The sequence below is a fragment of the Micromesistius poutassou genome (assembly GCF_964030765.1).
Source record: "Micromesistius poutassou genome assembly, chromosome: 18".
Lineage (NCBI taxonomy): Eukaryota > Metazoa > Chordata > Actinopteri > Gadiformes > Gadidae > Micromesistius > Micromesistius poutassou.
In genome coordinates, this window is record NC_140288.1 from 5,068,989 (window position 1) to 5,095,519 (window position 26,531).

The 26,531-nt window shown below is 45.8% G+C and overlaps 2 protein-coding genes across 3 annotated transcripts; one reads left to right on the plus strand and one right to left on the minus strand.

Moving 5' to 3' along the window:
- LOC311362966 (bromodomain-containing protein 3-like) lies at positions 1-15,886 on the minus strand. 2 transcript variants are annotated; one of them, XM_084482878.1, is made up of 13 exons: positions 15,712-15,886; positions 12,388-12,782; positions 11,455-11,592; positions 10,617-10,755; positions 10,038-10,165; positions 9,227-9,589; positions 8,239-8,367; positions 7,092-7,286; positions 6,609-6,659; positions 2,804-2,985; positions 2,116-2,381; positions 1,608-1,713; positions 1-1,038 (listed from the first exon to the last, which is right to left on the minus strand). In XM_084482878.1, the coding sequence occupies exons 2-12, from the start codon at positions 12,586-12,588 to the stop codon at positions 1,616-1,618; spliced, it is 1,890 nt and encodes a 629-aa protein (XP_084339004.1). In that variant the 5' UTR covers positions 12,589-12,782; positions 15,712-15,886; the 3' UTR covers positions 1-1,038; positions 1,608-1,615. The 2 variants fall into 2 exon arrangements, with proteins under 2 accessions (XP_084339004.1, XP_084339005.1); XM_084482879.1 differs by lacking the exon at positions 6,609-6,659.
- Positions 15,887-16,511: 625 nt separating this feature from the next.
- On the plus strand, positions 16,512-22,106 carry wdr5 (WD repeat domain 5). Its single transcript, XM_084483045.1, has 14 exons — positions 16,512-16,649; positions 17,228-17,323; positions 17,602-17,710; positions 17,825-17,898; positions 18,006-18,095; positions 18,557-18,646; positions 18,917-19,000; positions 19,469-19,524; positions 19,631-19,677; positions 19,830-19,905; positions 20,181-20,214; positions 20,363-20,437; positions 20,555-20,642; positions 21,231-22,106. Exons 2-14 carry the CDS (start codon positions 17,243-17,245, stop codon positions 21,329-21,331), a joined length of 1,005 nt encoding a protein of 334 aa, XP_084339171.1. The 5' UTR covers positions 16,512-16,649; positions 17,228-17,242; the 3' UTR covers positions 21,332-22,106.
- The last annotated feature ends 4,425 nt before the right edge of the window (positions 22,107-26,531 follow it).

The window sequence follows — 26,531 nt, forward strand, 5'->3', positions numbered from 1 at the left end:
TTTTTTTGTTGTTTGTTTTGTTTTCGTTTATTTTTATAAAATGTATTTTACATTTTCCAAAAAAGTTATTGAAACCACATTTTCCGAGAACAGAACCAGAGCAGGATAAGTCTATTGACTGAATTCAACAGGGAGCCACTTCACCATACATTCAGATACTAAGGACCCCGCACCACTAAGGAAGATATGTCTTCAACCTCCACCTACGACAGATTCCTCACAACCTTAAATCAGTGATCATAACCCAAACTGACACACACACGCACACTCAGACAATGCACCAACATTCACATCGATCCAAATCATGCGTTCAGATTAAATTTTCTTTTGTACAAAACAAATGTGTAGAGGTTGAAAGACCTTCAGCTGCCATGGACTACACAGATATGCACATCGGATCGGCTGTACAACGAAACAAGAGTGTGTGTGTCTGTCTCTCTCACACACACACACACACACACACACACACACACACACACACACACACACACACACACACACACACACACACACACACACACACACACACACACACCTTTTTACAGCATCCTGCCTACACGGACGATCATGGTGGATATCGCGATATAGATCGACGTCAATATATTGTGTTGGGTATCATAATATACTGTATATTGTGGTGGACATGTGATTGTGGATATCACAATATGAATCGCGATAGAGACCATGACATATATGGTGGTAAATATCATGATGGAGGTTGTGGGACATTTGTGTGGGATATCGTGACAGATTATAGAGTGGATAGCGTCATAGCGTGGTGGATGTTTGTGTCAATTTGGGCATTGCGATAGATATTGCGACAGGAGATCATGAAGATGATGATGATGATGATCATGTGATTGTTATGAGGGTGGACATGGTGTCAGGGTGGACGTGTGACAGATCCCCGGGAGACTGGTCGGCAGAGCAGAACCTTCGCTCTGCCTAATGTGGTTTCCATGACAACACAAACTTAAAGATGGAGGTCTTGCCTCATTGTACTGCTCTATCACATTGTCCGTTATCTCGCTCCACCATCTGGAACAACAAAAGGTGGAAGAGGAAGAAAAAATAATTATATGGACGTGTTTAGTTTCAGTTCTTGCAGTGTCCACCTTAGTTACAATTGTATAACACACACACACACAGTGTGAAAGCATCTCCTACATTCACCATCAAACTGGAGAGTCCAGCGCCCTTCCTCCATTTAGAACCTATTTTCAAATTCGATGCGCTTTCCCAGCGCAGTTCCCCCCCCCCCCCCGCCAACAACCTGCATACGTTAAACACCCCCCCTCCAATCGAAACAGAGTGGGTGTGCCGACCAATCACAGCAGACCGGGCTACTCGAGGAGGGGGGCCTTGAAGGGACATGATACAAAACAGAACCTTTTTGACAGTGTGAGAATAATAAGGGCTATTTTTAACTAGCAGTACCTAGCAGTACCCTGAATTATGCAATGATTAACATTATAATTCATTCATATATATATATATATATATATTTTTTTTTTTAAGGCATACAAAACACTTGAAACAATGTGACGGATAAGTAACAGGTTGTATAAACATAACCACGACCGAGGGGGTTAGACCAGGAGACGTACCGCGGGCCTCAGTCGGGCTCACTGTTGTCTGAACTGGAGTCACTGGAGCTGCTGCTGGCCGAGTCCGACGAGCTGCTGCTGTCACTGTTCCCCGCCGTTCCTTCCTCTGGGGGACAGGAAGTAGACACACAGATGTGAGACCCGGGCGGGGTGGCCATACCCGCTTTGTTTCCTTGTTTTTTTGTGTACTGCATTTCTTATGATGTGAAGTGTGTGAAGTGTGTGTGTGTGTGTGTGTGTGTGCGTGTGTGTTCTTTGCAAAGCACAGTATGAAAACACTGTACGCCTCCATGCATTAATAAAGCAACATGAAATGTTGGTCGTGTTAACCCCGCTGTGGACGTTAAGATATGCATAAAGATACGGTGTGAACACATCTAGTATTTACAGTATTTTGTGTGAACAAACTTGACACATGTCAAACGTGTGACACGTTTGACATGTGCGTCTGACAACGTTTGACACGAGTGTCTGACAACGTTTGACCGGTGAGTGTCTGCCAACGTACCGCCCGGTTTCCTCATCTTCTTGTACAGACAGGACTTGACGTACTGCTCCAGCTCGCGCAGCGTGGACGGCTTCAGCGTCTCGAAGTCGATCTCAATCTCGTCGGGGTTGGAGTCCCTCAGGGAGGGCTCCCGGGTCTGGATGATGCGGACCACCCGGCCCAGCTTACCCCCCGGCAGGCGGTTGATGTCCAGGCTGAGCTGGCGCTTCTCGTCGTAGGTCATGGGGAGGGACTCGTCGTCAGAGTCGTACTCCCTCGGCCCCTTCCTGCAGAAAGGGGGGGGGGGGGGGGGACCGTCACAGTCACACATGTGTACATAAGGATGTGTAGTGGATAAGGACGCGTGCAATCGGGGGTGTGGCCGTATCGTTCAGTAAAATATCTAAAGTGAAAGATTGTTTGTACAACACTCCACTTTACAAGGCCAATCCTTTAACGGGTGACACTGTCATTAGTTGAGGAATTTAGCGGTGCCAACATTTCACCATTAATTTGTGTGTAAGTATATAAGTTAAAGATGGACACTCCACCCAGGAAAGACTTGTGGCGACCACACAGCCGGCCCAGTGGCTGATCCACGCATTAGTAGCTTAATGGAGCCGAAAACGGCTACAATAGGCTTTGCACGTTGGGCGTGTACAGTGTATGGTGTGCCAGTGGTGGGCGCGCGCGGTGCGTGGCTGCGTACTTGAGGCTGCTGCTGGAGGACTTCTTGGAGGTCTTCTTCTGCTGGCCCGGCCTGGCGGGCTTGGCGCTCCTCTTGTCCTCTGCCGGCCGGCCCTCCCTCCTCTTGTCCTTCTCCTTGGCGCGCTTGGGCTTGCTGCCAGGCGCCTGCGACAGCGCCGCCAGCTGCTCGTGCACGGCCTTCAGCTGGGGGGGGGGGGAGAGGGGCGCGCACGTGAGACCGGGGTTACATACCGTTGGTGGTCGTGCACACATGGTTATGAGGAGAGGAGCCGGGGGGGGTGGGGGGGGGGTTAGAATAAGTGTATTATCCTGTTATTAAATACGTATTAGTGTGTTAAGTGTATTCACGGCTTCAACCCGACATTTTTACTTTTATTCAACGGTTTAAAAAGGTGTTGCTGCTCTTTTCAAACGGAGGCAGAGACGGGCAGCGTCCCACCACCATCTCTCTGTTTGAAGGTTCTTTTTTAGCAGAGAGCAACACAGAAAATACAGAGCAGGAGAATTAACAAGGGACTGTATTATTGCTATATTGAGCCAATGCAGTTGATAAAAAAATTGCCTTGGGAAGCGGATTATTTGACCCCAGGGAAATAATACAGCTCATCGAGGAAGATTCGATTTTGTAACTCCGTTCAACTGAAGACGGCTAATCGTGTTAATGTCGTTTTAAATGCGGCGACACAGATGGGGCGCGCTAAACTTGTGCAGGAGTTGTCTACTATTTTCTAACAAGACGCCAAAAACACTTTAACACCAGTCGCAGCCAATTTAGATCTTCCTCACACATATGCTGATTGTGGCGTCTTTCTGTTGAGCTGCTGTTGAATTAATGAATTCAAAACACTTACGCACATGTCCCAACAGTTGGTAATCTATTTCTAAAATACCACATTCCTTCCAAGTGCAATCTATCACGTTAAGAGACTCACACGGCTACAGAACCAGTAAAACACTTGGGATGAGACCAGCTTCCCCAGACCAACGTGCATTCTACGACTGAGCCTGGTCTGGCAATAGCCAGGCTAGCTTCACGGGCCAAGACTGAGCCCTTAACCTAAGCTCTTAAAATGGGTAAATGGGGGGGAGGGAACTCCCCAGACACGTTCGGAACACGGAGGACGCCATGGGAACGAACGGAGAGGACCTGATTTAGAACCAGTTCTCGTCTTGTCACACAACCCATTTCAGGGCCCTGCCTCGGCCACACCCAGTCCACACACAAAGACACGGTGACAATTACGGAGAAAAAACCCTCTACGGTTGAACCCCATGGAGTGGAATAACAAGCAGGCGGATGCAGGGGGAGACGGAGAGTGGCGGACGGCTCTAGATGTATGGACGACCAAGGCTGGGTGACAGGCCGTTTAGTCCACCGACGTTGACGGTGAAATAAGGAATTGACCATTTCGGGGAATGCAGTCATCGTATATCATCGCGTTACGCGTCGCCGGAACACGCTCAGTGTTCTGGCTGCGGTGTGTCGTATGCTTGGACGTGGATCCTCCTCCACCCAGAATACTAAAGTGGTGTAAAATGTCTGCTTAGCCGGTGTGAAAAGGTCATTATCCACGCTGGGGTATATGGGTGGGCAGAAATAATGGCATTAGCCGTGGATGGAGCGGCAATCTTCCAGGGCGATGAGCCTGTGTCTGAAGCCAAATGAGGCGACGTTAAAGAGGGAGGGATGGCCGACGCGCCTGGACTGGTTTTTGGTGAATAGCCTATGCAAGCGCACACACACACACACACACACAGAGTTTGAGGTGTGTATGTGTAGGTGTCAAGGCGATACTAAGCTTCTACTAACCCACCCTGTCTTACACGTTAGACCAAAACAGGAAGGTGTTCATTCTCCCGGAATAAGAGGGGGAAAAAAAGCAGACATTGTCGTACTTGAAGCTATTGCCAACAAATAACGGCCATGTTAACCTCACAATAGCTTTGTTTCCTTCACATCATTCTAAAACAATAAAGAAAACAAAAAAACACGACGCATTATCAATCAGCGAATGAATCAACTAATCCCCTCATCGCTGGTTTAGCGTGTATGTCTTTCTTTCGGCAGCGTTATCGAGCGCTCGTACAGTGATGGGAGCCTCAGGCGACCCCGTTTCTGCAGCTTTGCCTCCACCACCAAAACCACATCCTCCCCAACTAATAAGGCAGACTCCCAGTCATGAAGACATGCACTGCAGAAGTGTGACCCCCGGCTACACCTGGGGGAATGCTGGACCCACACACACACACACACACACACACACACACACACACACACACACACACACACACACACACACACACACACACACACACACACACACACACACACACAAGGGAGTTATTAGGAGTGATCGACAGCCACCCATCTTGTTCACACTGGGAGGCAGAACGTTCCACATCGACCCCAGGAGGTTGAAGTTTTAAAAGACGGGTGGAAAGAGAGACGACAGGCAGCCTTTCAAACGGAAGGGGGGGGGGGAGGCTGGCGGTGTGTTCGACTCTCAGCCAAAGGGTTGTGGGTTCACACCTCACTGTCCGCGGTCTACCTGATGGCATCCAAGAGCAGCGGCTCTCAAGCGGTTTTTACTAGTGTACCAGAGTGACCCTTTACAAGCTCAAACATTTGGGGAGGGACATGTATGTGGAATAGTTCCACATACATGACACAATATACATGACAACATAACACAAACCTTAAACTGCATAGTTTAATACTGAAGGTATTAAACTGAATATTGACAGTTTGAGTATGTAAGTGGAGATGTGCTTTGCTTGTGACTGTTGCCATTCATAACCCCATTAAAAGTGGTAATATATTATTTTTAAATTCAGATTATGTTTGCTGATTTTCCTGGTATCCCCGCAATCCATCAAAATGTTTCTCGGGGCAGTTGTAACCCCATTTGAGAAACCATCCTACAGCAAGCTGCCCTCACTCCTACGGCCTCAGTTATGATGAGTGCCAACTCAAATCCCTGCCGGGTGGTTTCTGACGTGCATCCCTATTCTTAAGGGTGGCATTATATGAGAAGGAAGCCAGTATCTCAATAACAACATGAAAGACACTGGGAACATACGGTGAAGTGCAAACAACATCTGCCCCTTCTATGGCATCTGCCCGACCTATTCCACAGGAACGTCCACTCTAGAGACAGTGGACACTTCTCTGTCTGGGGTTCCAGAGGGTGCTTTCTCACCGGAGACAATTGGACCGTCTTGAGTCGACCTGGGTGCGTTTCCCCCGATAGGTCGGTGGTGTGAACGCCCAGGGTTTACCACAGTACTTTACAGTTTAGGTGGGTGCCTAAGCAAAACACGCCTGCTCTGTTGCGGACCAGATTTCGCCACAAACCGGAAACAATAGACCTATTCAGCCAGGTTCATGTGCACGCGTATAAAGGGTTAGACATGCAGCCATCAGGAGGTGAAAGCATTCATTGAAATACAGTTGGGCGACTATATGAAGCCATTTCTTGTGGTCAACGTGGACTCACAAAGGTTAACGTTTTTTAATTATTGAGTGACCGAATGGTGGTGATGGGGTTATTTGTCATTTCTAAGAACACCAAAGAGAAATAAGCAAATGCAGCCATGCAGTCTCACTTCATAAGACTGCATGAAGTGAGAAAAATCACAACGAAGCGCTACGAGTCTCCCTCCCCAACTCGCTCCACAGCGAGATATGCGCAACAAAGCACAAACTACCGAACTATAGGAGCAAAAGCGCCCTTAGAGATATAGTATTAGTGTCGTCTGTCGTCTGTTAATGAGGTGATAATTGATTATTTATAAGTTGTAGTCACCTGATCATTGTTGCTGCACCCATTTCTCCCCAATTCACTACCGTTCTGATGCTAAGAGACGTGAAACAAAGATAGAAACATTTCATATACTATGTAAATATGAATAATAAATAATTAGCCACAGGGTATTTCTCGGAATGAATCACGGCAAATGAAAGCTTAGAAGGGCACCTATCTCGGCACCAGGTGTGACGTCGACTACGTCCTAAAAAGCCATTTCAAAATCAATCCACTCGTGACATCACAAGTGGGGGGGTTTACCCATCTCCGTGATGGATGGATGAACTCAAGCGCCTTCCAGTCGGTGCAGTCCACCACGGATTCATCTACTCATCATTATATACCTGTGATGTCACAAGTGGATACCTTTTTCCAAACGGCCCGTCGATCGATCAACGTTCAAGATCGACGCCGGTGCTAAAAAAAAAACTTAAAAAAAACGAACGGGCTCATTTAAACGACGAGGTTGTCACGGAAACCCACCTGCTCGGCGCCAACTTGCTCCTGCAGCTCGGCGAGGCGGCTGGCGTGGTCCTCCTCGCCGTCCGACATGCCCGACACCGACGAGTTGCCGCTGTTCAGGCTGAACTTGGCGTTCTTGGGGGTCCCCCCGCCCCCCGGCGAGCTCAGGTCCACCGCCTCGTCCGGCATCTTGGCGAACCTCATCTCGAACACGTCCTGGGTGGGGGGGTGGTGGGTGGGGGTGGGTCACACACACGCCGACCATCAGAACCACCGTCCAGAGGTACCATGCTCTGACCGGCTTGTTTCCGGAAAAAGTTTTCGGTCACAGGGGCTAATAATTGTTAAATATTCCTAGTTAATAAGTTTCCACCTTGAAATACGAAATACGAAAACTCATTAACTAGGAATATTTAACAATTATTAAACAATTATTTAATTGTTAAATATTCCTAGTTAATGAGTTTCCACCTGGAAACGAGCTATTCCCCAGAGCCTGAGGTGAATAATTGTTTTAGTATATACTACACGTGAACGCTCCAAAAATAAACAAGATAACACTTCTTGCCGGGATTTATTTGTTTTTATTAGCGTGACCAGACGACCGTCACGCGCGCTCCCCAATATCCTGAGTTTGAGAACTCCGTCCTTCGGAGGAGACGTAAAACCGAGGTCCTGACTCACTGAGGTCATAAAAGATCCCAGGGCACTTAGCGCAAGGAGTTGGGGATCCCCCGGTGTCCTGGCTACAACTGCCAAACCAGGCTCATTCAATCTGGCCCCCTAATCATCCCCCTGTATAATTGGCTCTTTCATTAATTCCCTCACTCTCCACCTCAAGCTGGTGTGTGGTGAGCGTTCTGGCGCAGATTGGCTGCCATGCATCACCCAAGTGGGTGCTACACATTGATTGTGGTAAGTGAGGTCCCCCCTTCACTGTAAAGCGTCTTTGAGTGTCTAGAAAAGCGCTATATAAATTCAATCAATTATTATTATTATTATTATCTCAATCATGGGATATTGCCAAATATCCCGAGATAGCGAACCAATCAAATTGCGCCATCTCAGGAGGTTCACGTGTAGCATACACTAACTGCTAATATGGATCTAATAGAATATCAGCTAAAGGCTTGGATAAAGTTTTCGCAGCAAAAACACAAAACGGTACCTGGAGTTTCCGGGCCATGGCGACCACCTCGTGATCCGGAGGGTTGTATTTGTAACAATTTGAGAAGATTAATCGGACGTCCGCCGCAAACGCCTGAGTGTCGTGGTACTTCCGCTCGTCCATCTTTTTCTGAAGAGAGGGAAGATGACCAAACAAAACAGGTCCATCAGAAGGCCGGGAGCCCTCCGTCTGGGTGCCATGATTCACTGAAGACACACGCCGAGATTTTCTCCCGATGAATTAGCATGAAAGGGGGCGGGCCACTATGACCTCACCCAAAGCACAAACAAACACACTGCCCCGCAGCCATGTGTGCGCACAATGCGTTCAATTGCGTGGCAAAAAAAACAAGAAAAAGCCAATACTGTGTAGCATCTTATCCTAGCTGTCTTTGTTGCGTACGGGGAATGGGCTAACAATTGTTGGTGCTTGGCACTTCATGTTCTGTGAACATGTATCACACGTATCAACAGCGACATATTGTTTCACCTTCTTATGACAAATGCACTTACTGTAAGTCGCTATGCAGTGTTTCCCCTAGATTTTTTTGTAGCAGTGGTGCTGTGAGTTGGTAACCTAGCAACGCTAGGGGGGTGGGGCATGCCCCCCCCCCCCCCCCCCCCGGAAGAAAATTTTGAAAAATAAACCTTTAAATGGTTACTTCTGATAAGATTTTTTTTTTGAAAAATTTACAGATTGAGCTTCCAAATATGACATAACAACCAACAGTCAAGGTGTCTGCTGAGACCAGATCATTGTGCAAATGTGCCTTGAACTTGGCAGAAACTAAGTTCATCTTTTATGTTCATTTTCAGCTATTTCTTTGATATTTATCATAAGCCTAGAAAAAATAGATTTTTTATTTTTTTTTGCAGTGCCGCTGACAATCCGAATGCATATAGGGGAAACACCGCGCTATGGATACAAGTGTCTGCTGAACGCCCTGACCGTAACCGCGACGGCGGTGACGGCGGCCGCGCCCCCTCACCTTGACGGAGCCCAGGTCCATGGGCAGCTTGATGATGTCGTGGTAGTCGTGCAGCGCCAGGGCCTCGGCGTCCACGGGCTTGTAGAAGGGCCAGGCGTACGCCGCGTGCTTCTTGGACAGCATCTCCTTCAGGATGCCCTCGCAGAAGCGCAGCTGCTCCGGGAGCCGGCCGCGCTTGGTGGCGTGCTGCGCCGTCTCCTCCTCGTCCACCAGCGCCTTCTTGGGCGGCTTGATGGGCCGGCCCGTGCTCTCCCGCCGCTTCTTCTCCAGGGACGCCTCGCTCTCCGGCGACGCCACCTTGGCGGCGGCCGGGAGCGCCGGCGCCGCCGTCGGCGGGGGCGAGAGGACTTTCCTCTTCAGCGTCTTATGGGGCGGACACAAGGAAGAAAAGGGTTAAAACACAGAGAAAATGCAGGAAAACGCAGTCTTTAGGAACTCACGGCGCACATTTGAAGATTCACGGAAATTCTAAAGATTCCCAACAATTCAGAGATTCCCGAAAATTCCCAGATATTTGTAAAATTCCCACTCCCAGATGTTTTTCGCATGTGTAAATGTTTTTTCACTGGTTCTACAGTTTCCCTCAGGGTTAATACCGTTCTGTTCCATCCTGCCTGTGTTCATTCTATTCCTCACGGAGGATTGAGTAGTAAACGACTTGTGAACGCGCTGCGGGTTTAAAGGCGACAGTGTTGTGTTTTCAATGCACTGTTGTGCGTTATTAACCACACAACAACAACAGCCGAGGTTCCTCCAGTCTGACCACCACCAGTGGTGGTGGCGGGGTCTCGCAGGGCGGTGGTGGACTCACTTTGACTGAAGCCTGGGTGGGGGAGTTGGGCAGCGAGGAGGAGTTGGAGGTGGAGGAGTTCACCGCCGGCTCCGAGGAGGGAGGAGGCGTGGCGGGGGTGCAGGAGGTCACCGTGCCGTCCTGACCGCCTTCGTCACACGGAGAGAGAGAGACGCACGTTAACATTCAGATGGTTAGCCGTCGCTGTTGACTAAGTCACACTCGAAGAAGTTTTTGTTTTTATATGCAATGTCAAGTTATGAGGTCAACACACTGACTCTTTAAATAAAGTGTTCGGGGAAAGGTTGCATTGCCACATGCCGTCGACCTTCAAAAAGGTTTAGCATAATCATCTGCTGTTTATTTGAAACATGTCATATATATTTTCTGTTCAATTAAAAGCGTTGTTTTGCTACAAAGACTACATAATAGTACTGTACTTGGGTGCATTGGGAGATGTTATTGTTAAAAGTACAAGTTAAATGTATACGGTTGGCTTTTGTTTCATGCAAGCGACCATGTTTTTTTTTTTTTTTGAAGGGATCAATCTTTGTCCATCAAACCAGTTTGTAAGTGTGGGAGGGGAGTGTGCTCTACTACCTGGGGTGGAGGGTTTCTTGGGCTTGACTTTGGGTGCAGCAGCAGGCAGGACCTCCTCATGCCCAGGGGGCATCTGGGACACCTTCTGGAGGAACACCTTCTCCAGCGCCTGGGCCATCAGCACGATGTCATCCGTAGGCTGGGGCAGAACACGGTAAAGTAAGAGTCAAGTGGAACACAGTGGAGCACGACTAGAGAAGGGTACAACGCGTTAGAGTAAGAGTTTTCTGCTCTACATTGTGTGTCTACTTTGTGTCTACTTTGTGTACTCGAGTGTAGAGTAAAAAAGTTATGAGTGGAGTACAGTAGAGTAGAAAATACAAATAAAGAGATTAGAGAGTACTAGAGTGTACTACAAGGTATAGCATCGTAGAGACTACAAGAGAAGAGTAGTATTGGAGCTACAGTACAGTGAAGTGAGAGTAAAGTAGAGAATATTGTACAACGTATATGTAGGCTTATGACGTGGGCTTGAGTATCAGACCCTTCCTAGTGTTGGACCATCTTTAGCTCCTGCTAAGCAAGAACTATTGTCCTTCAGTCAGTGAGTGGAAGCTGGGCGCCACCTAATGGCCATTTCTGAGCCATTGGGATCAGACATAACATGTAAACATGGGTTGTTTACCTTGTTATATATGTGAACATTGTGTGTGTGATTTTGTTTTCAATATAAAAGTGTGTCTGTGTACAGTGTTTGTGTGTTTGTGTGCGTGTGAACAGTGCATGTGTTACCTGGTTATATATAGAACAGTCGGTGAAGTGTCAGTGTGTGTGTGTGTGTGTGTGTGTGTGATAAATATAACAGTTGGTGTTATATATAAGTGCGTGTGTGCGTTACCTTGTTGTATATATAACAGTTTGTGAACATGGTGTTGAAGTCCTGCATACACTCGCCGGCGCTGCTGTAGTAGTTGTTCTCCAGTCTCTTCTTGATGGACCCCATGTCCATAGGGGTCTTTATTATCGTGTAATAATCCTGGCCAACAAGATCATCCCACCGTTACATTAGTGCTGGTTTGATGGACCGCTGGTCAGGTCTACAACATAAAGCTCACCTCTGGCTACAAATCCAAATGAAGCAACATTTGTTGTTGTTTTTTTTTACACATTATTATGTAATGACAAACCTATTGGATCCTTAATCATTGTGGACTAATCCTGAAAAACCAAGAAGTCAAATACCCTTACCACAAGAATTCACCAGAAATAGTTGTGTTTATATTTACACGTTATTCATCCAGATACAACTAAAGGACGATGTCTTCAGCGGCGCTTCGACACAGAAAGGGACATTATCTCCACTACCAAAGAGTCCAATAATTAGGCCTGCTATTCCCTAGCTAATGCTGATCTCCAAATAGTTCACACACAAGTCGTCACAGGTAACCTAACCCTTATCCAGAGCGGATAACATTCATTTGGTCAACACTCCATTACATTCAATTGAATTTCAACTTCTCTAAAAGCACAAGTTTGAAACAGAGCCATAATTCAACCTAATGAAGGAACACCTGCAAGATAAACGGTTTATCTTGCATTTCAATGGCAAACTTCATCACAAATGATAGTTTTGCACGGGGCATTTCCCCACCGTATTATTTAAATGTGTTTCTCGCTGCGAGTTGTATTTGCGTCTGCATTTGTCGTCTTGGTTACAGTGTTTTGGTTACGGCGTCAGACCGAGAGAGAACCTATTCAAGCCTTTCCTGTGAGGGGAGCACTTCCTGTGTCATTTAACTACCCAGTGTGCGAGCAGACGGTGCGTTCTTACCGGCAGGCCCAGCTTGACCACGTCGACGGGGTGGTAGAAGGGCCAGGCGAACTGGTGGCGCCACAGAGACTTCACCACCACGTTCTGCATGTACGCCAGCTGGTTGGTCTTCCTCCCTGGCGTGGCCGGGTTGTTCACCTCTGGGGGGGGCATGTTGGTGAGCTGAGCCGGACCTCCGGTCGCTGGGGGGATCCCGGACATGGTTCCCGGCGGCGGAGAGGGGGGGGGAGGGGGGGCGGTCCTGACGTTCCGGCACGGGTGGCCTGGCGGGCCTGTCGGTGTTTGTGTTCCTATGCGTTGAGTGGGGGGGTCTCTGGGGATGGTCTGGAGGCTGCTGGTTCTTCAGAGACTCTGCCGGTGGCCCATCCCATTACAGGGGGGGCCGACGTCACGACCTGGTAGAACCCAAAACAGACCCGATGTCAGACACAAACAAGAGCCAGTAGGCACTCAGGCTCCAACACTTACCTGTTAGTCTTTTAAAAATATATATAATATAGAAATGTAATAAGCCACCTAATATAACCAACGGATCAAGCATGCATTATGAATAAAGATCGCTAAATCAATACGTAATTGCACTTGGCTCCTAGACTTGCCATGAAACATAATCAGATTGCCAAGACTAATATAGTAGCCACTGAGCAGAGTGCTAGAACAGCGATTTTGTAACCAGTATTTTGGTCCTCTCCGGCATTGAGCCGTCTGTACCTCTCGTCGAGGGTGACTGGTCGAATAATGTGGTGAGCTGTTATTGTTTTGGAATGTGGGGTCACGTGTTCACAAGACAGGCGGACAGTGGATTGAAAACCACTTAACTTCAAGTGAAAGGTGAGAGAATATTGTGGTCAGTGATGTCGCCAGGTACCCAGGTATTACATTTTTAAGTGTTGGAACATCTATTCATTTCCCAGAAGACTTTATGCAAAGCTTAGTTTTTTTGCATTCATATTACATTAAGTGTTAGTGTAATAGTCTGGTGTACAGGCCAAAAAGTTAAGCCGTCTGCATAGTTTTGGTGTGGATTCCTAGTATTTCCTCTTTATTCTGTACAGTGTCTGACGTTTTTGCATTGGGTTCCAGCCAAAGTGACACACACACATGTGTGTGTGGCAATGGTTCCATTTCTGGGTGATCTATCATCGTCTATTGTGTCTGGGCAGGAGCCCAGCGCGCTCTAGGTATTATCGTTGAGTTGACCATGGTATGCGCTGGTACCTGTGTGTTGGGCGGGGCGATACATAACCATTATTTATTACCAATGATGTAATGGTAAAAGATAAGTCGATAGATATCACAGTATGCATATGAATATAAAACACCATACTAACAGTCTAACTGAGGGTCATAACATTGTGGTATATGGACATTTAAAGCAAAGTATCAAGAAAGAAAGCTAGTCATATTTTGATCATTTGAAGAGCGTATGTTCTCGTCTGAATTAGTGTACTCCATATTTTGGACACCACGATAAATCTATATCTTAATCTCATGGCGCTATACAATTCCATTCAAAAGATAAACAGTGATTGGATTATTGCCCATTTGTATCTTTGAGTCTCATCAGAGAAAGGGCATTCATCGTGCAATTATGTGAAGTTGCTACACTTCTGTTTTATATAACACCCGCCAATACCCTGGAAGAAACTGAATTACAAACAGAATTGTTGTCATTAACTAGGTATATATGCTGCACAAATAAATACCTTTAATGTTTACACACTAAGAAAAAGTTGTGGGACTGTGTTTGTCTGCTGAATAGATTAGGTAGGGTACCCTAGTTGGTAGTAAATTACGTTACTGAAGAAATCCAAGATGAGACTAATGGGATCCAATAATTCATCAATTTGTTGTATAATTTCATTGTTGTCAGCAATAGGATTTAAACTAGCGTCAACTTTTGACTGGGCTTGTATGCAAGATATCTGGTATTTTACCAAAACATGCATCAATATGTGGAATCACCCATGACAAGATTTGAATCAGTGTATACACCTAAAACATAATGGTTATACTGTGGCTGAAATACAGAAGCCTGTCCCTGTATTCAGGGACGTTTGTACAAACGTTCAACTCAGGCTGTGAATGAGTTATGTTATTACCCTGTAAGGATTGTGAATGGTATTTAACGTTTTGTTGATACTGGAAGTGGGAAAGCAAACAGATTCTGGCATATGAAAGCACTGTACACGGCGTTATTTACTTTGTTTGTTTACTTCCCTTGTTATTTGTTTCTGTCTTAACACAGGAACAAAAAAAAAAAAAGAGGCCAGCCCTATGGCTTGTCTTGTGCTTTTGGGCAGCAATAAACTGCGTATCATTTTGCCCTGTTACGAAATGTGACGTCTACATTGAAATGACATAGAAGTCAGAATATCTTAGTTTTACTCCGGCTTTAGGGTACATATGATACATATGCTAGACCTAACATAAGCAGTCTTGCACATAAACTATGGAATCAAACAGTCCGTCCCCGTAATAATGAGGTGAAGGGGGGGGGGGGGGGGGTCATACACTTCTGGAAACCATTGTGTTTACTATTCGTCTTGATCCTTGATAACAAGACCTCAACCCTTCTACTTTAACTACCACTGGATGTCTGGTCTATCCATTCGACACTCAATCAACGTGTTGGATCATAACGAAAGCCATGCAAGAGTATCAACACATATCCCACTGAAGGAAACAACAGATGTGTAAACAGACCCGTCGTACCGCCAATAATAATGGTTCCAACTCCACTACGACTAGCCCCATAGCCCATGTGGATGGTTTCTTTGGAAAGAGGGTAGCGATCGTACTGTAATACAGACGATTCTACCTGTTTCTGTGACATGGTGATTATGGCGGGATCTGACCTGAGCCCTGAGCAGCACCTCCAGGTGGATAAAGACACGCTGCCCGCCCACCATCACTTTCCCCTGAAGCTAACACCAACCACATTACCATTTTAAAAAGCACACAACCTATTCCTGACACCCTGCATTGTGTGAATAAAGCCCGCAGTCCGTCGGCGAGCGGTCACCGTCCCGGTGGAGGCTGTAAACGGAGTCACTTCACTACTACACACACACTACTCCATGGCGTTTCAGAGCAGCCCACAGGAAGCTAACACGATGCTAACACGATGCTAAGGCGGACGGCGAAATGCATGGCGGGGCTAATGTACACAGCTAGCAGGCTAGGCTAGCAGACCCCCAGCTACTGAGAGAAACGTGCACCGAAACCACCACACATACATGTGATCTGCTTCCTAAATCCGTAAAGCACCGCAAAGAGCCGCTCATAGCAAACTTAAAAGGTGGAGAACGGGTGGTGTATTACTTGTGCGAGGTGCTCTGGAGGGTTTTTTGCGCACAGCAGCCAAAAATACTTTTGCTCGCCCAACGAAGTAGTCCCGAGTATCCGAGCGGCGCGTCCCAGTGAGTTTGTGCCGCGGAGGCCGAGCACCAACAAAGAGCCTGGAGGTGGAGGACCGGCTTCGCCTTCCCACCGACTCACTCCGCTGCACGGAACGAACGGCGTCGGCTCCGCGCGCAAAGGCTCACGGGCAGTGTTGCCAGATTGGGCCGCCCAAGCTGGCGAATCTGGCAACGCCGACCGACTGCAGCCCCCGCTCTGAAGCCAGTTGTTGCCAGATCGGGCGGGAAATATGGCCCAATCTGGCAACACTGCTACGGGGAGAGGAGCCCGAGTAAGGGTCGGGAGAGGGGTCACTCTCACCTCATTACAAACACTTTTACAAACTCTGACCCTAACCCTAATCGCATCGCATTATTTACATTTATTTAAATTATTTTATTGTGGTTGTAGTTGGTAGTATCAGTAGTGAATGTCGGTTTGTTATTCTTCAAACTTGGGTGTAAATTGATGTTGGTGTCACTTGTATTTCCATGGGTTGTAACAACGTTTTCATTTGCGTAATTTATCTGACTGACATAAATCGTTTGTATCAAATATTTTCAAATTCTATCAAAAAATACAGACACTACATTTGTATATGTCGCTTCTTGCTTTCTTTTGCTAGGAAACTACCATTTTATCCTGAGCAATTTAAAAATCGCAGTCATTTAAATTTGTCCCTCGTCGCTCGCCGCCGTTTCTCTATTTCGCGCAGGCGCATGCGAGGATCTTCCCCATTCCCCGCTCATCCTCACCAGGAGCTACTTTGTGTTATAACTACACTATTACTGCAATAATACACACACACACCCCGTGCTTCGAACTACCGTCAATTCTTCCAGCGGCACATTAAAACCACCGTGAGTACCACCGCTTCCCGTGTGTTTGATCGTTCTGAATGTGATTGATTTAAACGGAGGCCGTGGCGGTAGCCTAGCATCCTGAGGTCAGTAGTAGCATCTCACCTCCGCTGCTCTCACGTTACATGTGCATCTGTGTGCTGCCTCCTGGTCAATACGTACTACACTATTGGTTTATTATACGTCTCCTTTCGGTGGATCCACTATGTGATTATGTATGTGATCCTTAAAGTCACACTGAGGATCCATGTATTTGGAATGAATGGATTTATGTGCACATGCCTCTTTGTTCATTTTTCGATTTTTTTTTTTTTTAATGTGTAACGATTACCCAAAGCAGGTTATTCATTCAAAATTAAGTGTGTTTTTTTTTTATATCGAAAATGCAGCCTAAATGTGTTCTCATTTTTGGGACAGAGGCATCTTTGATTGGTCATCGGTCCATCATATACAAACACGTGATTTATGGCTCCGTTTAGGATCTGACTGGGTTTAGTTTTCACGATCGTTTCAAAGTTGTGCACGGAAGCCTGTTACCATACGGAGTCGTTATTCATCTACTGTATGTTCCGTATCAGGGGCCAGCTTTCGCCATGGCAACGGAGGATAGAAAACCAGAGACGGACTGTAAACCTCCCATATTACCACCGTCTTCCTCTTCAAGTCACAGCAAGGTATGGATATCAAACACCAACCCATCACAATATGCTTGTGCATTGTAACCGCTGTCCCTTCTAAATGACTGTGACCAATGACTATTGGTAGACTACAGGCTAGTACCACTAGGTGATGTGCTGCAAATGTCATTACAATAAATACAACTATTTGTTTTGTGATAATCCACATTAGACACTTCAAAGTTATTGAAAATGTGTTCTCGGTTTCACTTGTTTTATTTCAATGGTTTGAATCTATTCACGTCTTAATTGTTGTTGGCTGGTTTCTATTCTAGTCCGCACCATCCAAGCCCAACTACAGTCTGAAGTTCACCCTGGCCGGCCACACTAAAGCCGTCTCCTCCGTCAAGTTCAGCCCCAACGGAGAGTGGCTTGCGAGCTCCTGTGAGTGTAGTACACCCCTTTGCGTCACTTATTGTATGCCATGCAGTGTGTGTCTCTCTCTCTTTCTCTTACATTACATTTTATATTCATCAACCTCTTGTCATGTGGTTACAGCTGCAGATAAATTAATAAAAATATGGGGAGCATTCGACGGGAAGTTTGAGAAAACTATATCTGGACACAAGCTGGTAAGTTGCAACAAAGTGCTCTTGAACTTGAATTCCTAATATCAGGATTCTGTGTAGGGCTGCTGACCTCTTGGTAATGTGTGTGTGCTCTGTGTGCCTCTTGTCAGGGTATCTCTGACGTGGCCTGGTCCTCAGACTCCAACCTCCTGGTCTCTGCGTCTGACGACAAGACTCTGAAGATCTGGGACGTCAGCTCGGTATGACGTCAACTCCACGACGCTGTCACCTCAGTGACGTCATCGCCTCCCCTTAATGACACCTCCATGACATCACTTAAATGAATGAGGTCACCCTGGATGACATCCATTTAATGACATGATACATCATGTTGTGATGTCACCCTAATGATATGACATCAACACAACATGATGTCATGACCATACCTTAATGGTATTACATCACCCTAATGACAAAACAATTGATTTTACTGTCAGGATTTGTCAGATTGTGGTAATATTTGTTTAGCAGGGCCTTTACTGCTACCTAGAACAAAAGGTATGAACCAAGTTGGCGATGTTGGGATTGCCTCGACGTTACCACCAGCCAGGTGGTAACTGCATGGAGGCTGATGTGTTGAGTTGGGACTAATGTTCTCTCTTTCTCTTTCTGTCTTTCTTTCTTTCTTTCTTTCTTTCTTTCTTCCCCTCCCGGCCTCCAGGGGAAGTGTCTGAAGACACTAAAAGGCCACAGCAACTACGTGTTCTGCTGCAACTTCAACCCTCAGTCCAACCTCATCGTGTCCGGTTCTGTGAGTACTCCACACTTCATTGTGATTAGGCTTATAGTGACGATTAATGTGGTTATTAGTATTATTATTAGCTATTATTATTATTCATTATTTTATTATCTTTATATTATTAGAAGTTGTAGAAGTAGTGGTATCATTGCGACCACTATGATTATCGTTATTACAATGTTTTGATGACTAATTGTAGTCATGGTGGTTCTTGTTATACGAAAAGTGTGTGTGTGTGTTATTATTTATGCCAGTGTCTAACGTTATGTTTGTGTGTTGCAGTTTGACGAAAGCGTGAGGATCTGGGACGTGAAGACGGGGAAGTGTTTGAAAACCCTGCCGGCGCACTCGGACCCCGTCTCTGCAGTGAGTCTTAATTCACGAGCCGACGTGGCCGTTAGGACATCCCCACAATGTATACATGTATGATGACATCACATCATATATGATGTGAAATGGTATATATGATGGGAAACGTCTTTATTCACGGTCCAAACTGAGTTTTTCAGTTACGCATGGATCATAAACAGTACTTTGAATCGAGGTGAAGGATTCTGTGGTCTGCGTTGAGCTCCTCCTCCTCAGCCAGAGATGCTGTCGGAGGACGTGTACACTCAAACAGACACTCTAGATGATGGGGATGTGAGGAAAAAGTGCATTGAGGGCATTGGACTACATACACACGGTCCATGATGAGACCAGACATCAACGGAGGTCATTTGTACAGTATATTGGTACATTAATAGGAATTATGTAGATTTATACAAGTATGTGTGTGTGTGTGTGTATTGTCTGCGTCTGATGTTAATCGGAGCGTGTTGTCTTGTGTTGCAGGTTCACTTCAACAGGGACGGCTCTCTGATCGTCTCCAGTAGCTACGACGGCCTCTGGTACGAATGTCATCATTTATGTATTTATTGATTTCAGAGTATTCCCCGGGCTACTTTAAATGCAAGCTGGTGGCGATGCTAAACAACAACTGTTCTCCCCCCACAGTCGAATCTGGGACACGGCGTCAGGGCAGTGCTTGAAGACGCTCATCGGTAAGCCCCCCCACCCCCCCCCCCCCACACTGTACTCCGCACTTGTGATGTCATTAATGGATGTGGTTGTAATGGTTAACTGAAATGAATAAGAACATAAGGGTTGTAGCTCTAGGATGTTAAACTTCCGTCTCTGTCGTTGTTCCCGACAGACGATGACAACCCGCCCGTGTCTTTCGTCAAGTTCTCTCCCAACGGCAAATACATCCTCGCTGCCACCCTCGACAAGTGAGTACAGTACCTCTCGAAGTACTTCCACTGATACTATTACTGTAATTATTACGTCTGTGAGTAACCGTATTTGATCAATAATCATTAACGGATTATACTGAATGGATTCTCATTCATTTATACAATGCATATATATATTGCTGTAGTACTTTTTTCGTTAGTTCTGAATTCCACCAGCAGAGGGCAGCATAACACCATCTAATCGAATGACTGCAGGCAGCACGAAAGTATTGTGGAGCTCTTTTCTGAAAAATGTCCCCTTCTGTTTTCAGTACTTTGAAGTTGTGGGACTACAGCAAAGGAAAGGTAGTGTCATCTCAATTGTTTCTCTCCCTGAGTATAAAACTATTCTAGCATGATTGTTGTTGTTAACACCATGTACTGTCATTTAGATTTCATTGAGTAGTATTTTATATCTTCATACAGCCTAACGTCACGTATTTCTCTCCTCCAGTGTTTAAAAACGTACTCCGGTCACAAAAACGAGAAATACTGCATATTTGCCAACTTCTCCGTCACGGGGGGAAAGGTGAGTTGTGTGGTTCTCAGCCTGTGAGCGTTAGCGTTGCGGGGCTACCTCCAGGGTACATGGCCGGGTATTCAGGCTCCTTGACTCATGTACACCCGCTCTGCCCTCCCTCTCCAGTGGATCGTGTCCGGATCAGAGGACAACTCTGTGTACATCTGGAACCTGCAGACCAAGGAGATTGTGCAGAAACTGCAGGGCCACACAGGTACTGGGCTGAAGGCCTCAAAACCGGGCACTGGGCTGCTGTGGGCTTCATTAGGTGATGGGGTCCTGCCGTTAAGGGTTAGAATAGAACAGTCTGGACGCACTCGTGGTTTGGGAGGCAGACTGGTTTGATATCAGTTCCATGATGTCCCATGAGCAAGGCAGCGAAACGGTACCCTGTACCCCATGAACTGCTTTTGATTACATCGACACACACATTTGCATAACAATGCTAGTGTCGGTCTGGAATTGTGTTTTTGTGGTGTGCCTCAGATAGTAAACGCACTTCTCAATCCAACACAGAGCGATGTTGTTGAGCGTTAATTGTGAAAGTGCTTTAAGTGGCTATAGCAATTATATATAATAGATACGTGCAGTCTAATCATTCCCCCATCCCACACGACACACGAGAAAAACATGTTTTTAATTTGTTTTATCTATTAGCAAGTAGATATTTGATATAACGTGTTATTTCCGATTTGCCCACCGTGAACCAGAACTACTGTTTTGTTTTATTTCTTCTTTGTAGAAATGCATTTCTAATTCTTCTCCAGTTGTTAATCCCCCTTTGCTCCCTTGTCTCCCCTAGACGTGGTGATCTCCACCGCCTGCCACCCCACAGAGAACATTATCGCCTCGGCCGCGTTGGAAAACGACAAAACCATCAAGCTCTGGAGAAGTGACTGCTAAGTCCGGCCCTGTTTTTGTATTTGTTGAGTTGTGTTTTTTTTTTTTACCACTTGAAATAAAAAAGAGAAAATATGGACTTTTCGTGGGGTTTCTTCAGAAACTAGGACGTTCCCACACCACAGACGGGGATTCACGCTCCCATGAAACCATGAAGAACTGTGAGCCAGACACACAGGTGGACCGCCGGCTGTTCACAACACACAGGCCACTGTCTGCGTTGCGTCTACGACTGCCCGGTTTCACTTTACGCCTGGCGTGTCTGCTCTGTTTTTTTGTATCTTTTTAATTACATTTTTTTAATGCTTTTTTTCTAATGTTTTTAAAAGGGAGGCGCTCGCTCGATGTCTTAAGGACATGTTTTCTACTTTTCTGAAGACGACTGCGTTCCCACCGTCTTGTTTTGCCACTGTGTTGTTGTAGACGGTGCTGCCCCACAGTTACGTTTGATGGGCTGTCTAAGTGAATCACTTACCTGTTCTTCAGCCTTTCATAATGACTACCATTTCCCCCTTTTTAAAGTAATTTTATCTATTTATTCCACCGGTCCATTTACGAAGAAGAGCATTACATATTGTTGCGGATTGCGCCGTATTCTGGTTTGAATAGCCGACGGAGGGATTTCTCTGTTTAGTTGGTGGTTAGAATTGATTGGTCTATGTTTAAACTTCATCATCATGACCAAATGAGAATATTTTGTGTCTTCTATTTTGTACATTATACGTATTGTAGTTTGTTGTTGTATTTTTACCTGATTAACAGTATGACCAGCAACGTAATAAACACATATTTAGTAAATCTGACATTTTTCTTTGAACTCTTTTTTTTGTGACAGTTGATCACAACTGCATTGTTATATTTCCTTAAATAAAAACCGAAGGCACCTTTGTGGGAAGATGGAAAAAAAAAAAAAAGATGCATCATCGACATACATTTTTAAAAGTTTTTAATAACTTTTCTGTCCATGAAAGATGGACCATCAGAGAACAACCAACAAAGAACATATGATGACATTTTCATCTCCTTAAAAGTAGACAAAACAATAAAAAATAAAATAATGAAAAAGAGGAACCAATGTTTGTGAGGCAGGTTGTAGAGGACAACGGCGAAGGTGACAACCCTCCCCCAACTGTTGGGTGGGAAAAAAAAATTAATCTAGCCTTTCAAAATCAACATTTCCACAAACGATGTATACAACAGCCCACAGAAGGAAAGAAACAGCACATAAGCAAGGGATAAAATTACCTTTGTACAAAAATAGATCTTTTTCAAAGTGTTTTTTTTTTTTTTTTTTTTTACATTTTCTTGAACCTTAACGTCTATGTAACAAAGAAAGCAGTGATTGTGTTGCAAGCTCAGCTTTTCCTGAATACATTTCCAACATACAATAGCCAAGCGAACACATACATTTGAAAGATTATCTTTTAGTTTTTTTTTCTCTTTCTTTAGTTTTTGCTACTTTTTGAGGTCCCATAGACTGCTTTGAGCTGGTTCTTTTTGAATTTTAAGAGCTGCTGCGATTCTGCTGGTAAACTTTTTTAGAAAGTCAAGGTCAAAAGCAAAAAAAAAAAAAATCCTCTTGACATTTTTTGAAACCACTGTATATCCGCGCTGGATAACTCTTCGACACTTGACCTGGTTTAGAATCGTTTGGTCTAGAAAGTCTCGTCTTCCTCTTGCCATATTGACTGGAAATGCTCAAGGAACAAACTTCTAGATATATATTTATAAATATATACACAATGTACATATAGACAAAATATAGCTTTACATCATAATAAAGCATTTATGCAGTTCATTCTATCAACGTGATGCTTCTGCCATTAAGTCTCAAACCCTTTTGCTGTTTGCATTTTCTGCAGTCATTCGTTATTGGTTTATTAAAACGTCCGTTTATGGCTTTCAATCGCTGGGGTTTCTGATCACAGTAACGTGGTACAGCTAAGAGGTGACACAAGATTGAGGAGAGCAGGAGGGTAGACATTTTAAAAAGGCGGGGTCACTGTTGGCTAACAAATTGATTGTTCTTCATCTCTGAGACCGAAGTCGGCCATGCATACAAATTTGGATGAAATTTATATTTTGAAAAAAGGGGACGAAAAATGTAAGAATTGTTACTGAGAATATTGATAAACACAGTTCAAAGTTGTTTTTTTTCCCCCAGTCATAGTGCTTAGGTTGACAATGTTTGTGAACAAGTTGATTGATTCGTTTTCATTCGTTTTTTCGCTATTTCTGAGGAAAAAACGCAAAAATCACTAGTGTAGAATATAAATACTGTAAACTGAGTTTGAGCTGGGATTCAATACTGTCACCTGGATACTCATCTCGTTCCACTGAAATAAAGTATGTTGCATTGATCATACAAGCCAATAGATACTGAGGTTATTGCTTGTAAAAATCATTCAAACACTGAGCTTTTTCATCTGACCAAGAGGAATATTAAACATGATGCATTGGACAAAAAAGTGCCTTGTTTTCCTAATTTAAATACTTGTATAAAATTCAAGTAATGTTGCAGTGCTGCATCTCTTCCACTAGGGGGAAGTCACAGTAACATAGCCGCCAACAGCATCGTGTTCTCTCGGTCGTTCAAACCGTTTTTTTTCCCCCTAAAACCAGATCCAGATTTAATCCTGGTCTGGATCCCTCTTAAACCCTCTCAATGTTGGCCTTACGTCAGTGTCCTATCAAACAGCAATCTGAACAAACACATTACCAGATTGATTAAGCCAACATCTCCCAAATGTCCATAAATTCCCTTGTGTGAAACGGAGCCCAGGACCTTAAAAAACCAAAGCAAAGATTTTGTAAAAATGTATATAGTTGAGGAAGGACCCAATTTGATCGTTTTTTTTGACTGATAGTAGGTTTCAATCACTGAATTTAAAAAAAGGCCATTTTTCAAAACAGAAAATGTTGGGTTATGTTGATGTAAAAACACTGCTCCAACTTCTGACGCCACTCCGCTTTCACAATTCCTTCTGGAGGAAACCGAAAACAAGGTAACACAGTTGTTGCTTTTTTAACAGCCTTCTCCTATGCCTTCTTAAATGTCAAGCGATTTCTCAAGAGTATCCATATAAAACATATTCAAAACCAGCCTAAACAAACCGCGAGGAACGCTGGCTGCCTCCTGTCTGTGTACATCCCTACCCCCCTGGTCTGAGAAACATACGTTATTGTCCTTAAACGGGGTTTTCAAAGGGTCAATTTCAATAGAAACAGTTGTCATAGAAACACCACCACTCTATAGGCAATCTTTGGAAATGCGCTCCATGCATAGTGTCAGCAACTGCAGCTTTCAAAGAGGACAGAGGGCAGCAGAAGATGATGTGTGTTGTGTGTTGTGTGTGTGTGTGTTTTGTGTGCTGTGTCTCATACACACAGAACATACAGTGAGTTTTAATAATCCACTTTGAACCGAGAGATGCTCGAACCATGACCTGTCCAGAAAGGACCTTTAGACTTTAATGACCACTCAGTCACCAAGTCCCTTTGGCCACACGCACTGACCAGGGTATGGGGACTGTCCCAGGAGCCAGGGGCCCACTACCGGATCTGGGTCTACACCTAAACCACGATAACACGGAGATCTGGATCTACACACGAGCTGTGTTCGAAATCGTTCCCTATCACGGAGAGAGTGCACTATATAGGGTGCTCGCCATTTTGTAGTGCTGTTCGAATTCTCAGCGGTTAATTTCGTTCAGTATATAGTGCACTATAAAATACCCACAATTTGAGTGAACATATGATGTACCCTACATGTTAACTCCCGTATACCACAATGCAATGCGGGCGTGTTTACTGACGCAAATTACGTTTCGAAATGTTCAGCGTAGTGTCCGAATTCTCGTTTGTTGGTTCCCTGTATAGTTCACTATATCATAAACACTATATAGGGAATAGTGAGTGAGGGAATAGGGAACGATTTGGAACACAGCTAGGGTGTGTGGGAACCTCATGGGGGCCTGACTCTGTTTCCCTCCTGGTACCTGGCAGCCCTGTGGGCCCTTGAACCACTCCAGTGACAACACTGGAGCCTGGGAACCAAACAGGGATCAAAGGTTCCTGGAACGACATCGAGACCAGGGAAGTACACCGGGATCTGGGAGCGCTATGGGACCCGATGCCGCTGTGGGGACCTGGGATAGCCCTGGGACCTGGGAGCGCAGTGGACTCGGGACAACACAGGAACAACGGGAACGTCACTGGAAACCCAGAGTACTACTCCAGGACCCGGGGGCTGTACTGGGGCAACGGGGGGGGGGGGGGGGGGGGGGGGGGACCAGGCACACACTCTGGGCCCTTTGGACGACACCGAGCCAGCAGGTGGAGGACGGTCGACGCGATTCGCTGATCATTCAGATGGACGGAAAACCGAGGTAATTGTGATCTGTGCTATTCAAATAATAAAAAAAAATAACAAGAACCAAAGACAACCCAAAAAAGAAAACACACTACGGTCTACGATTGTATCTCTGTATCCAGGCAGATCTCAGGGCGATGTCTAAAGCTAAGACCGTCCGGAGCGGCGGCCTTGGATGGGCTGGGGGGGGGGGGGGGGGGGGGTGAGAGGAGGGCCGGGCGGGCGGGTGGTAATGGTGGGCAGGAGTTCACATGAAGAGGGACGTCTGAGAAGGTCGAGGGAGGAGGAGGAGGAGGAGGAGGAGGAGGAGGAGGAGGTAGGGGACAGAAGTGAGAAGGTGTGCCAACACAGCTGTGACACATCTATCGCCGGTAGAGCACTTAAAGCGCCGATCACACGTCTATTCCCCGCGGTGCCGTCGCGGAGGTCGTGACCTCCCGCTCAGAATGGATCCTGCGGAGTTTCAGCCTTTTTTTTTTTTTTTTTTCTTCGCTGTTCTTCTCCACTTCACCTTCGCTGTCACCGGAGCTGGGACGTGAAGACGAGCGCTGTGTGACGGACGCTGGGCGAGGTGGTGGATCTCGCGGGTTCCTCGGCGGTGTTGTTCAGCAATCAGCCTCTGGATCACGGCGGCGGAACGAGGTCGAGAACCGGGGGGGGGGGGGGGGGGGGAGTTGATTGTCCACGTGGTGCGGTTCATGCTCTCCTATTGGATGAAAAAAACACCTGCAACGCCTTTCGCCAAACCAAGATCTGATCACGTGACTTCTGAGGTACCGCCTCTCACTCTGACGTCACACAGTGCTAATGGAGAAAGGCAGTGGTCACAGC

Excerpts from the sequence above, each read along its gene's own strand:
- wdr5 (XM_084483045.1), top strand. The coding sequence starts at position 17,243 with ATGGCAACGGAGGATAGAAAACCAGAGACGGACTGTAAACCTCCCATA. Across the intron at positions 19,001-19,468 it reads ACTCGGACCCCGTCTCTGCA|GTTCACTTCAACAGGGACGG; the intron begins GTGAGTCTTAAT and ends CTTGTGTTGCAG. Across the intron at positions 19,906-20,180 it reads CTCGCTGCCACCCTCGACAA|TACTTTGAAGTTGTGGGACT; the intron begins GTGAGTACAGTA and ends TTCTGTTTTCAG.
- LOC311362966 (XM_084482878.1), bottom strand. The coding sequence starts at position 12,588 with ATGTCCGGGATCCCCCCAGCGACCGGAGGTCCGGCTCAGCTCACCAAC. Across the intron at positions 10,756-11,454 it reads ACTGTTATATATACAACAAG|CCTACGGATGACATCGTGCT; the intron begins GTAACGCACACA and ends GTTCTGCCCCAG. Across the intron at positions 7,287-8,238 it reads CCATGGCCCGGAAACTCCAG|GACGTGTTCGAGATGAGGTT; the intron begins GTACCGTTTTGT and ends CCCCCCACCCAG.